At 34.0% G+C, this 14,413-nt stretch overlaps 1 protein-coding gene across 1 annotated transcript in view; it reads right to left on the bottom strand.

The window, feature by feature from the left end:
• Window positions 1–14,413, bottom strand: part of LOC125048759 (Down syndrome cell adhesion molecule-like protein 1 homolog) — a 42,996-nt gene that overhangs the window by 28,313 nt on the left and 270 nt on the right. The window contains exon 2 of the mRNA XM_047647621.1: window positions 14,239–14,396. Within this exon, the coding sequence (XP_047503577.1) occupies window positions 14,239–14,396 (158 nt within the window). The remainder of the gene's footprint in view (window positions 1–14,238; window positions 14,397–14,413) is intronic.

Below are 14,413 nucleotides of genomic sequence, written 5' to 3'. Positions count from 1 at the left end.
AATAGTTTAGTTGTATTATGAAAAGGACCTAGGTTCGATTACCATTCCATCTACTGTATTTTGATAGTCCAGGAACAAATTTTCCATATAGTAATACCTAAACTCAAAATAACTTTATTCATATAGGTAACCAAGTACACTTATGAACGTCAACAGAAAATATGTTAAATTGATTCTAAATTTACATTTACTACCAGTTCGCAAGACAAAGGTGGGCAAGAAGAACGGGCAAGAAACTCTCCGCCACTCTTAATCGCCAAGTTTTGAGTCATACAAATTATTGAAATCAAATCAATCCCAAGGATTAGGATCATTTAAATAATCGTCAAATATGTTTTAATACGTTCCAAAAAGTCGACGGCGGCGGGCGGCTGATGACCTACTTGCCTATTAGATTGACATCATGAAGCCGATATAGAAATCTAAAGCCCAGATCTAAGGTTGTAGCGCCACTGATTTTTAAAACATAATATGTTGTATTTATAGTCAGTGTATACTCGATGCGAGGGCCAATGTTAAGCACACTCAGACGAAAAGGCACTTTAATGCAGAGACAAGGGCGCTCAAGTGTCGTGCTCGTATCACGGCTTAATGAACATGCTTGCTCTTTTTATAGAATCAGTAAACTGTGGCCTTACGGTGATACAATATTGGTATTGTTCTGTGAGACTATTTCTATATACGTTCTATAAATAGCTGATCAGATTTTACGACACTCAAAGGACCCCGGCTTGTTTTAAACCCAAAACTCAACAGGAGTATGAAACATCTACCAGTGGCATGAACTTTTGGCCTAAGATTTTGTTTTTTTAATAGAACAGGGGCAAACGGGCAGGAGGCTCATCTGATTTTATATGATACCCATGGACACCCTCACTGCCAGAGAGCTCGCGAGTGCGTTGCCGGCCTTTTATGAATTGGTACGCTCTTTTATGAAGGACCCTAAGTTGAATTGGTTCGGAAATACTTAAGTAAACGCAGGCTGCAATTTCCCCGTACTAGTCTATCTAAAGTTAGTAATTCTTTTTTGGGAAAAGGGATACTCTTCTTTAATAAATCCCAGAGGCTCTTTTATCTCTGCCTTTTAATAAATTTAAGAAATGTATCAAAGAAAAGCTGTGTAAAAAGGCTTACTATAAAGTTAACGATTATCTAGTTGATAAAAGGGCCTGGGACTAGTGCTAGACAGGCTACTTCTAATTAATTTGCGATATTTGTTTTAAAATAAGTGTTGTTTGATGATTTGCTATTTTAAAAGAGTACCTACCGAGGACTTTTTATTCCGGCTTTTTCTCTCGGCCTACACCCTCTGTCTTCTTTGCCGATGAGTAGGGATGCCAGCAGTTTCAAATTTAATGACGTGGAATAAGTGATCTTATGTTCCATAATAAACATATTTTATTTTATGATAAAATAGTATGTATGCGGACGCCGTTACTGTTAAAGGTCACTCCAAAGTCCTGATCAACTGGCTGTGACGTAAAACGTTAATTGAACGAAAGTTATCAAGCGTATACAATAAATTAGCACACTTAAAAAACCTTGACGCTTTGACAATATTTAGAGATAAATACTTTAAGTATTAAAATGACAAATTAAGAGTTTCAGTGTACATGACTGTAGAGCGATCCTTACTCCTCTATATAAAAAAACAGGGGCGAGTTATGTAACCTAACGTTAGTTAAGTTATAATATATATTTAAGTTAATAAATAGAAGCGTAAACACAATGCAAACAATCATCACACTTGAAGCCAATATGAGCTCTTTGGTTTATACCACACTCGTAAATTGTATTTTAACATTCTCGTTTCCGATAATGTCCAATAACATAAGTGTCATTTGGATTTGTTAACCCTTAGATAAGCCAAGTTAGTTTTTGTTAGTGTTGCAGCCCCACTGCTTCAAACAAATCGTTTTATTTAAACATATAATTTAAAAAAAATAGTGGCGCTACAACCTGTTTAAATTTGGGCCTCAGATTTGTGTATCCTACTTTACTTCACAGTACGAACGAGTGTTACATGCAGTCACCATTGGTGTAATGGATTTCAGGGAAGCCACTAGACCAACACTGCTCTACAATCATCTATATACCTTATAAATAATCTTTCGCTGTCATGTAAAAGCACAACCATCTTAGACCAGTCACCAACTTTCCTCATAACCACGCTAACAAAGACCAGCGCTAGACAATTCTAACTAATTTTAACTTATAAACTATACCCCATTGATATACAAAAAACCATACCATTTTGTATATCAATGCTATACCCTCTCTTACAAAATAAACACTTCTTAATCATCCTCTTTTAATGTCTACATATCTAACGTAACCATATCTTTATATATATAATTCTTCTGTGAGTGTGTATGTCACTGAACTTTTCTCAAACGACTGGACCGATTGTGATGAAATTTTTTGTGTGTGTTCAAGGGGGATCTGGGAATGGTTTAGATTCACAAATCAGCCCGCCAGATGGCGCTGCAGTCGGTACTTTCATACTTTGCTTTACTAATTGCTTGAAATATCATGCAGGACAACGTCTGTCGGGTCCACTAGTCCTATATATTCTTTTGTATTGCATTGTAATGTATGAACCATATACAGCTTCTAGTTTCTAGTCTATTTTTTGATTTTAGTTTTTCAGTGTTACTTGTAATTTTATTTTTGTTTATTTGATTGTGCACTTTACCCTTAGTATTTTGTTATTTTCCTTACTACGATTGCCTGGAAGCGATAAGGCTGTTCGTTGCATTCCTAATAATTTATCGTTTTTTTCTAACGAAGTTGAAATAAATAAAAGCTGTAAAATCTTTTTATATTTCAGGTAAAATTCCAATAGCACTGGAGACGTGCAATGATGACGATCACGGATACCTGTTCCTCAGAATAAAATATAATATTTATACATGAGCAGGCCCTTGTTTACAAATTGTATGAAACAGGTGTACGTAAAGTAAATGAGGAAATGGCGCGGAGCAAGGTCAATGTTGACTTTCATTCATATGGCGTGGTTGGTGACAAATAGTTTGCCATCCTTTATAATAAAGTTTTAATATTCTATGGACAATTTGTCTTTGATAAGTATTAGTTATACTGTTATTTTCATAGGGAATTAAATTTTAATACTTATGTTATTAAATTATGATAAAAATCGATTTAAAAATTCTTCTATTAGTGCAAATAGATAACGCTATTTTCAACTGAACTTATTGCTAATATTATCCAAATGGACCTTTGTTTATTTATATAGAATACTAGCTGACCCGGGAAACGTTTGTTGCTATGCATATTATATCTAGGAAACATTTTTTTAGTTCAATAAAAATAACTATCTACAATAAGGGTTGATCGTAGAGGGGTGAAAATTAAGGGTTGTATGTATTTTTGTATGATGTATCATAAAAAAATAAAAACCAAAAAATTGTCGAAAACATAAAAAAAATTTAAACTTTGGGGTGGAAATCTCTTATCACTTAGGAGTTTTAAAGATTCTCAGACTTTCTGAATATGCATAATTTCATAAAAATCGGTCGAGCTGTTTCAGAGGAGTATGGGAACGAACATTGTGACACGAGAATTTTATATAAATAGAGATTAAGTATTTCACACTATCATACTCATAGGTAAATATTCAGTACAAAAAGTTTCTATGTATTTAAGAATGGACTAAATTGTCGATAACGTCCAAAAAAATAGTCTTAAATCGTCGTTAAACTTTATATAAAATCTAGTCCACTACTAGTAGTAATAGTTCTAATCTATAACATACCTGGGCGGGTAGAATAAAGATAAAGTAGTTAAATTAACAATAGACAATTATACCAACGAACCGTAGATGAACCACAATAGATGCAATCTCGTTCGCCTTCCGGTACAAATAGCCTTCGAGTCCGGTTTCCCGTTAATAGTCTAACGACTTAACGAGATATAAAAGTTGAATACTATTTTATAAATGGGAAGATGATATGCCAGCAGATACATCTTAAACAAATTGACAAAACAAAACAAATATGTTTTTGACGTGACAACGTCTTATAATTCGATGGAGCCGGCTGCACGCACGAAAAAACATGACTCATGCGGCGTTACCTCGCTCTGAGGCGTTCCATTTAAGGCTTGAAGTGCAAGCGAGAGCGCGGAACGAGCGACAAAGAGGCACAATCGGCCTCCGCGTTTGACATCTGTTTCTCTCCTACTTGAGTGAGCGATGCGTCCGCGTAGACAGCTGCTATACAATAATACATATACATGTTTTCGTCAAGTATAAAATTAAATTTTTCTATTGAAAAATGCAGCCATTTCATCAGTATTTTCTTATGACGTTGTCACGTTCAACTATCGTCAGTAAACCGACTTTACAGACAACCATTTTTTTTTATATTTGCCAGAGGGCTTGCAAGTGCGTCGCCTTTTGAATTGACTCTTCACTTGAAGGAATTGGTTCAGAAATACTTCATTGGGCAGCTGGTTTTACAGTGGTGGTGCACGGCAAAAACTGTCTTGAAATACGCTCCGTTGTGAAACGACAACTACTTTTCATAATAGCGTGTAATACAATAAGATAAAAATATATGAATTATAAACAGAATGTATACAACATAAAAAGAAATATATAATATAGCAGTACGATAAGTAACGTACCAGTTTTTTTTAAATAAAATTTTATAACATCTGTTCGAATCGATTTATTTTGGCATTTATTATATGTTAATACTATTATATATTACTTATATGTTGATGGAATACTGAAATCGATTAGGAACTACTCGAATTTAGAAAGAATTCTTAACATAACTTACTACTAACTTAAACTTAAAAGCTAAACAATTTTGTACATACGATATTCATGGATTTGATTTCTGATCTGAGAACTGTTGGATTAAATAAACTTTGGATAGGAAAAACCAACCCTCATAACGCAAACTGAAAATATGGGTTCGTTCTGATATTTGCCCAAATTTCATTCGATCTTTACACTATATACCCTCAATTTGAAGGGTAAATTGTCAATTTCCCTAATCCGTCCCATATTACTTTGATATTACGTAATCGGTCATCAGCAATTGGCACAAAATCCCGTCAAATCTGAACCTAACCGGTTATTTCACCAATTCAATTGGAGATCATCAGCGACGATATAGCTGTCCCTATTTGTATCTATAGGACGAAAGGAGAGCGTTTTTCACGTATGAATATTTTTTTCATAGCCGCTGGGTATTGTTTTCGTTTTGTGGCGGGAGTTCAGTCAGTAAATACGGTGTATGAAAACTTTGCAGGTTTATGGAGATAGAGTAAATAGGTACTTCTTAAAGAGAGAGAACATAAAAAGATATACATTGCACGAGAAAAGTTTTAAGTATTATTGTCTGTGGTCGTAACTTATACATATATAGCGTCCTTAATAAAAACGATCTATTGCCTCTAAGGGGGGAATAATAATGTGAATTTTTAAAGTGACGTCGTCTCCTGAAGATACGATGCAAGTCGCGAGTGTGTTGTCTGCATTTCAATTGAAGCCTATGTTACTCAGGAATAATGTAGCTTTTTAAACGGTGAAATATTTTTAAAATAAGTACCTAATTATTTAATTTATATATAAACACAAATATCTTTATAATATTAGTAAAGAAGTTTGCTAGCAATTTTCAACTTTGCAATTTTTGCATGCGCCATTTTAAATTATATATTCTTTACATAATATTTTATTAGTAATTAAACCTTATTGTTACTATGTTAAGACTTTATGTGTTCTGTGAAAATAAATAAAAAAATAACGACTGCTATTAAAATTGTTTTCAATTCTTGTTTGTTATCTCCATAATAGTGAAATATCCTAGATTTTTTTTAAACCAAGTTATACACAACTTGGATTTAGTCAGCCTAGAGCTTTTATTCAGGGGTGGGAAATTGGGATGGTATTGGTGGGAATCGCTGATGGAGTGAGGTCAGCATTGTCTAGAAAAAGCCAAGTAACCATCTGCTGAGCAACAGCTCGCTAGAGCCAGTCCGAGTCATCCACCCTGGGAACTGCTGCAGCCGCGCTCTCGCGTGCCCACTATGAGCACACACTCTTTGTATTGAAGAAGTCGCATGAATCCTCCAAGCATCCGCGAATATACAATGTAAATACATAGCAAGATTCCTTAAACGATATTTTTAAATAATAGAAATCCATGATCAAGTTCGATATTCGGTTCTCAAGGAAAACTTTTTCGACTCATGAGGAGCAGTGTTGAACATTCAACGCATACAAGGGCTATTAGGCCGGGAGATATTGACACAAAATAGTGGGTCATTTGTACCAGTATGGCGGTTCTTCAGGGGTCTTATTACTCAATGAAGAAAAGAAAAATGATGGTCATAGCGCTGGTACCGACGGCCACACAAAAATGTACAGCTTTGGCTCGTACAGACAACATAAATTGTTCCGCGACTTGTTAATTTTATCTCAAATCTCAAAAAAACACCCGTAAATAAAATAAAATAAAAGGTATTTTTCGTCGTACTGGGATGTAATTGGCTTAATAAATTTAAGACAGATGTTATATGTATGATATAAAAAGGTTTTGTAGAGAGAGAGGTTTTGAACAGAGGTTTGATTGTATTTCATAATCTCTGTACTTTGTATGAAATTTTAAGGAATTTGTCCTGTAGTATGTTCCTACAGGCACCAAGGCTAAACCCCTGTGTTTTGTGCTCTTAGTTTATTTATAATGCAAGCAATAATAAAAAAAACAGAATTTTCACTGTCAAGCCTGAGGTAGCAAGGTGAGCTGAGCACTGCAAATGTCTAAAACCCGAAAGTTAACGGCATTTGATTCGACTTCAGTCTGTGGTCAAGACGAGCGTTGTAGCGCCGCTGGATCGTTATTAATACAATATAAATCGTATTTTTATTACATTAAATCGTGGTATAGACAAGTCAGCGCATAGCGCTACAAAGCGTCAAATCACGATTCATTGATGAACTGTCTATGTCAAGGTGTTCGGCATTCTGTGTTCAACGTGATCGATTTTTAGGTCTAAAATAAGTCCGCTCACAATGTTTATTCACCGTACCGGCAAGTACTAATTGCGCATATGAAAACTCCATTATTATCGAAGTATGAGTATTGAATATGTTTTAAATTTACTGTCGTACATATTAATGCAAATGTTTGTATGTTAAGTTACGAGTTAAAAATCAGTGTTTAGAAATAGGTTTTAAAAAACGCTCGTTTTATTGTAATTTGACAATACAACAATGTACTGGGTGGCGCAAAAGTACTGGCACTAAAGAAAATTTGTTTATTTTTTACACGCTTTATATTAGCTTCACCTGTATGTATGTATGTAACCGACTCCTTCGGACTCGATTTTGACCCACTTTTAACGGACAGATTTAATTCAAACTTTGCGCACCTGTCAAAGATCGATGACAATGCAATAATCCGAAAAAAAAAATTTAACTAAAAAATAAATAATAGTTCAAAAAAACTAAAAAACACGCTTTTAAAGTGGCTGAAAATGGTAATGAAAAAAAATACTGGTATTATTGTGAAAGAGCGTGGGTTGCTCGATAGACGAAAAATATGGCACAGAGAGATATTTAAAAGCGTGTTTTTTAGTTTTTTTAAACTATTATTTATTTTTTATTTTATATTACATTTCCTGTCATTCTGTTGTTAAAAATTGTGTAATGAACAAATTTAAAATACACTGAAAATAAACATGCACCGTTTTACTCCCCAAGAACGTGGAATAATCGTGTCATTTTGATGGCTAGTGATACGGAGCTTTAAGCACTTATTAATGGCTACTTAAGCGAAATTAACAGCAAACATCCAATTAAGTGGATATTTTAAGTGGCAAACATTCTCTTTGCAGTTGAGTGGAACATTGACCTCAGAAATTGAAGGACTTTATTCCTTTGATAATATGCCGCATACGTATCCCAAATAACAAATACGTTTTTTAAAACAGTTTGACCTCTTTTATATCCCTCAAAGACCTGAATAATATTTATAAGTGATTTTTTCTTCTTCACTGGCTTCTGAAACTAATTTCTAGTTATTACGCCACGTCCATTCCAATCCAATTTTTTTCCACACCTGGTGATAAGTGATACCGCCATGGACACTCATATTGCCAAAAGCCTCGCGAGTGCGTTGCCGGCCTTTTAAGAATTGGTACGATTCTTAATGGACCCTAAGTCGAATTGGCTAGGAAATACTTCAGCGGGCAGCTGGTTCGACTGGTGGCCGCAAAAGCTTGCTCGAAAGTATAACTTCAAAAAAAAACTAAAATGTTGACTATAGCTAACTACAGGGTGTCGGTTTTTTGTGTCGGTGTGCGCGCGCGCTTCGAAAAAAATTACTCTATCACTTTTCCCCAACGCGCCAAAAGAAGTATATCTTCAAAATTATTCTGAATTAAAGGTATCATTATTATGTCTTCTACTATCTCATTATGAAAATAGTTTTTTATAATAGTTTTTTATAGATTTTAACAATTGTATAATAATTTTAAATAAGTCTAAATTTGTGATAAATTAATGCGTTTTCAGTAAAAGTGTTAATTGTATTCAGCTTACGTTGTTTGTGTCGTGCCATAAAGTCAGTAGGTCAAAATTGTTGATGCAAAATGAGTCAGATATATTTAAGTATCATTTGTTTGGCCTTTTGCATATTCGTAACTCGTACGCAGTTGTCAATTAAATCCTTTAATTTGGAGATCCTTCCTACAATTACTAAGGAATTCAAATATATTTTTCTTATTACCACATCAGGTTACCGCCAGTATTACCTGTGCAACTGTCTGCCCTACTTTAAAAAAAATCAGTGGCGCTACAACCTTTCTAGGTCTAGGCTTCATATATCTGTATATGTTTCATGATCATTTGTAAATCTAATAGACAAGTAGGTGATCAGCCTGCCGATCTGCTGCGCAGTGCCTGACACACGCCGTCGAGTTTTTGGGTCTAAGGCAAGCCGGTTCCCTCCCGATGTTTTCCTTCACCGTTCGAGCGATTGTTAAATGACACATAGAAAGTCCGTTAGTGCACAGCCGGGGATACCTACGACCTCAAGGATGAGAGTCGCACGCTGAAGCCACTAAGCCAACACTGCTCACTTGCCAAACTTTTAGGTCATGAAAAATATTTTATTATGTAATTAAATAAGAAAGAAAAAACTGTATTACACATTTATTATGTGGTAAAAGGATGTTTAGGTGAAATGATTTCTACATAACACTTACAATTTTATTATTAAATTGTCTTTATTAAGAATGGGTGTAATGCTATGTACAGTGAATCATTGTATGGAAAACAAGTTAAATTTTATTAATTTTAAAATACGTTCGTTTATAACTTTGTCAAGATCACGTAAATACTGCAATTTTAGTACAGAACACGCATAGATTTAGATATAATTAAAATAAACCATTAGTCATCGGCTTCATTATGCTTCCCTGAAAATTTAGCTTATCGAATATCAAGGGATAATTTGACCAGCTATACAAGCTATTTACTTATTTTGCTATCACGAGCAAAATTAATCACACTGAAAGGTTTCAATAAAATCGATCTAAAAGCTTTCATAACATAACTACACTTTAACCACAGTAAAATAAAAACTGCTATAACAATGTTCACTAAAATGTTATGGCAACATCGTTGGATTTACGTTTTCGGTCGACTGAACGACTCGTATCCATAAAGTAAATTAAAAAAAATAGTTAGTGAGATGGACTTATAAATTGTACCGCTGTCTATAGGCATCTTACAAGGGTGTTGGCTAAACATGACGCCAAATGTGCTATGTCATTATGAACGCGATAATCCGAACGAATTTTTCTACAGCTTTTACTGGTTTTGACAGTTCCCGATGAAGGTTTAAAAAATAAAATAAACCTTTTCTAGGTCTGGGCCTCAGATTTCTGTATCTGTTTCATGATGTCAATCTGTCAATCTAATAGGCAAGTAGGTGACTTCTGTGCCTGACACACGCCGTCGAATTTTAGAGTCTAAGGCAAGCCGGTTTTCCTTCACCGTTCGAACGAATGTTAAAATGCACATAGAAAGAAAGTCCATTGCTGCATAGCCGGGGATCGAATCCACGGATGAGAGTCGTACCCTGAAGCCACTAGGCCAACACTACTCGCAAAGCTCCCACTGCAGCTGATAAAGGTTTATGTAAGGATTTTATGTAAATTGACTGAAATTATCATTGTCAAAGAATCGCCAATCTAGGCAAAATACAGGAAATCCAAGCCGGCTTAGTAGCTAGTTCATCAAATAAAACATTGCAGAAATATTACATTTAAATCTCCCAATGAGTTGGTTAACTCTCATTAGTTTAAGTCATTCATTAAGAAGTTTTATTCCTTCGTGCTACAGCCGTCGTCAATTTAAGATGTTCATTATAAGTTTGTTATCGGGAACTGTATCGATTGTCTGCTCCTGAAGTGTTTATTTTTCATTCGGATATTTTATCTCTTTCATAATTGCTGGCTTATTGATAAATGCAATTTGCGCATTTCCAACGTCTCCGGGGATATATGGGGCTCAATTCACAACAAAAATCCTATCTGCTCAACCGAAAACATTGCGTCCACTGTGGGGCTATCAGATAATAAATCCCCGTTGCCTGGAAGTGGGTTAATACTCTGGGAATCAGGTTGGGGGTTGGAAATACCCATGCCCTCCTTAATCGACTGATAGCGTCGTTAAAAAATTGCAGAGTCATCTCTAGACTTAGGTAGGTTTAGAGAGGAGGGTGAGAAATACCCATTAGAACTCTCCTTGGGGTGCATCTTTAACTAATTCCGGAGATTGAATTTATAATCTCTGGCTAAAATGTGAACTGTTTGTATTATATTTTTTGTCTTTACGAATGCATTATAGAAGAAATTATGTAAGCGAATTTATTAGATCAAAGCAAAAAAAGTAACTGAGCATATGATCTTTAAAAATACTCAATACAAATAATTTCATCTACTATCGCTCACAGTTTACTAACTAAATTTTGTCTAGCCGAGAATCGATCTCAAAACTACCGTTTTATACGCTATGGTAGTTAAACCACAGAGTGTTGAATGACAAAGAAGGTACCAAATCCGCCAATGTAATCTAGTAGTTAAATAAATAATTGGCTATTACCCAATCGTCTCCCCTTGCGTACGTCACAAACAGTCTTTCCGAGTCGAGATGATTGCGAGAAAATTACTCGCTCGTAAAATGAATTGGCCGATGTCTTCATTTGGCGGAATCTATTTATAACTGAGCGGACGAGACAATGTGTGTCCACTCAATACACGTATTGATTTTCTACGCTTTTATCATGTCCTATCTTTCAAATACAGGTTTACTTAGGTAAATAAACCCCAGCCTGGGTTTTGTTTTCATTCAAGTTTTTATGAACTTAATTTGACTTCAGCACAGTTTACATTTGTTATAAATAATTTTGTCACATAATCTATACTCATTTGATAAAGAGATCTGTTAATATTTTAAATTGTATATCGAAAAAATAAACTCAAAGACTACTACTAAACAGATTACAAAATTTTTGACGTGATAACGTCTTTAAAATCGTTTTAGTCGGGTGACATGTTCAGAAACTTGTGTCACACCAAAACCTCACGAGCGCGATCGCAGGTATAACGAGAGAGAGACGGACCGATCTCCCGTCTCATCTCGAGCGCTGCCAGTCATTCCGTGAATGTATGAAGAAAAATGTATATCATAGTCGAATAAGTAAACTTGTCATTTTACACCCGAAATTTATCATCAAAAGTGTGAATAAAACGATAGATGTAATTTAAAATTTGAAAAAATTGTTATCTTCATTAATTCCTTACTTCCCAAAAACTTATATCACCAATAAGACGTTATCACGTAAACATCTCGATCGTAAACCTACTTTACAAACAACCAATAATTTTTTTTCACCATTAAAATGTTGCCCTACCTACCTAAGTAACATAGACTATATTATGTATTTAAAACAAATAGTAGTATAGTAGGCTAGTTGTAGAAAAATAAAGAGAATTGTAAATTATAATTATGAAGTATATTAATAAAAAGTTATTTATATTCCTCGTTTTGGAGGCTAAGAGACATTTTAGGTCGCAGAGCCAGAGTGAGTGACGTACCTCATAAATAAAGATTTGAATCGCTATTTCGGTACACAGAGCCTTTAAATCGCTTTCAATCATAATTAAATCGTACTAATACATAATTAAACAATTTATTTTGGTAAAATGTTTCACGGATTAGTGTTGACGAAAGGAAACAAAAAAGGTTTCATAAATAATATATCATGTTTGCGTTAAGGTGTTAAGTGGTTGTAAATAGAATAAGTGTTTTAGCTGTGTAAATAATACCTTAAATACTCCTTACTTTGACATATTGTTAGATTAATACGTAATATTATGTATTTGGATGAACGCGCTACCATTATGGAGGCTTTGGGCCATATTACTTCACGCTACGACCAAATTAACGCAACCCAAATACTCATGAATAATGTAGCCATTTTTATTTATTCATTAATTTCATACATAACATATGCATGAGTGTAAGAGTAATTTCAATAGTTGATCGATCAATATAAATATTTTGGTTCAAGCTTCTACCTCCAGTGGCAACAGAAATACAGAAGAATAATTAATGCATCTGATTAATGTATGAGGTCTGCAACTCATGAAGCAAAACACAGATTGTAATAAACGATCGTGGGCCTTTTAGTATGTAAGCTACTTAGAGCACTTAACATAAGATCCGTTTGTCCGTTTCTAAAAGAAAACAGCGTTATTTTTCTCGAAAAATTTCCAGAGCACAATGCGATACTATAAAGCCGTCTGCGTCCCAAATCATATGATTAACAAAGAAGCCTTTGCAATGTTAATACACTAATAAAGAATCATTATAAAGGATATAAATATATAGGATATAAATATGTCTAAGGACCCATTTCCAACATTATGGAATATACATATAATGTAATCATGATACCGAAAATAAGACTTGGCTTAAAGGTCTCGTTACCAGGCCATAATATTATTTAAAAAAAAAAATGTAATCATAATATTGCCTTTTGTTTGCACGAGTATTAGACATTTAAATAAATATATAATTTAATACAATATTAACATAAAATAGTATTTTTTAGAAATAAAATCATAATAAGTTCATTCGTCAATTAAAAGTAAATATTAATAAAAATGTATTGATAGAGGAAATATGGTTTAATAATTTATAGTAGATTAAAATTCTACCGTACACTACAGTGATAGGTATTCTTTAAAAGTTCATCAGAGCTTGAACCACCCATTTGAAAAACTTCTATGTTCGCGTCACAAGCGCCGCAATTGTTTACTATAGATTATTTGTTTTTTATTCTTCCAAGAGATAACTTATATTATCGTCTTATTACAGCTTCCTTAAATTAGTCTTTAATTATAGGAGACGTAAATTTTGTAACTGAGTCGCACCGTTCTTTAAATATTTTTTTTTTAAATTATTGACAGACGAATCTGAGTCCCAGCTTTCAGAGGCAGTCTGCGTAGAAATTAAATGAAAAATAGCAAATTTTCCCACAAAAACTTCACTTGGAAAAACTTTTCAATGTAAGACATTTTAGCGTTGTATTTGCAACTTTTGTCTGCCATAAAATCTCATAATAGTAGTGACATCTTAAATTGCAATGATCACTTTTGGCGTATAAATAAGGAAGACTTTTTCGTCATTTAATAAGCCGATCAATAAAGACGATATATGATACAACTTGATAACACAAAAATAATATATTTACGCATATATTTTGCTTATTCAAGTGTTTAGCCGACGACCAGCTTTACCAATAATGGCGCTATTATAGTTTTTCATAGATTATTTAACTGTCAATAAAAATATGAAAAAAAAAAAAGATTTTCTAGATGTTATGGAAACTTGCTTAATTATATTGTGCGTAAGTTATTTTTTTTAATGTAAATAGAAGCTCGTTTCAATTTTAAAACTATCTAAGTACTTATAACTTTTACAAGATAATTGCGTATTCGAATATGTTATAACAATAAAACAAAGACACAAAAAACTATGCTATAGTATTTTTTATCATAATTGTTTACAAACTATTTCAACTTAATTAGTAATCACATACAAAAACATTGTATTATATAAGATTGACAAGTACCCACGTTATGAGTGTAGCTTTGTAAAGGAATTAAAAGTTAATACAGCGTACATACCAGAACTTCATGGTGCGTGCGATTGCCTCTATAGACCCACTGGACGGTGACTGCCGGCATCAGGGGCTCACTTCCACAAGGAATGGTCACATTTTCCGTACCCTTGTCTGTTGCCACTTGCCTTATTTCCACTTCGTCACCCAACACTCGTCCAAATACTGCATAAAAATACCAA

Source organism: Pieris napi, chromosome 4 (assembly GCF_905475465.1).
Source record: "Pieris napi chromosome 4, ilPieNapi1.2, whole genome shotgun sequence".
Lineage (NCBI taxonomy): Eukaryota > Metazoa > Arthropoda > Insecta > Lepidoptera > Pieridae > Pieris > Pieris napi.
This window is presented reverse-complemented; position numbering and strand designations above follow the sequence as displayed.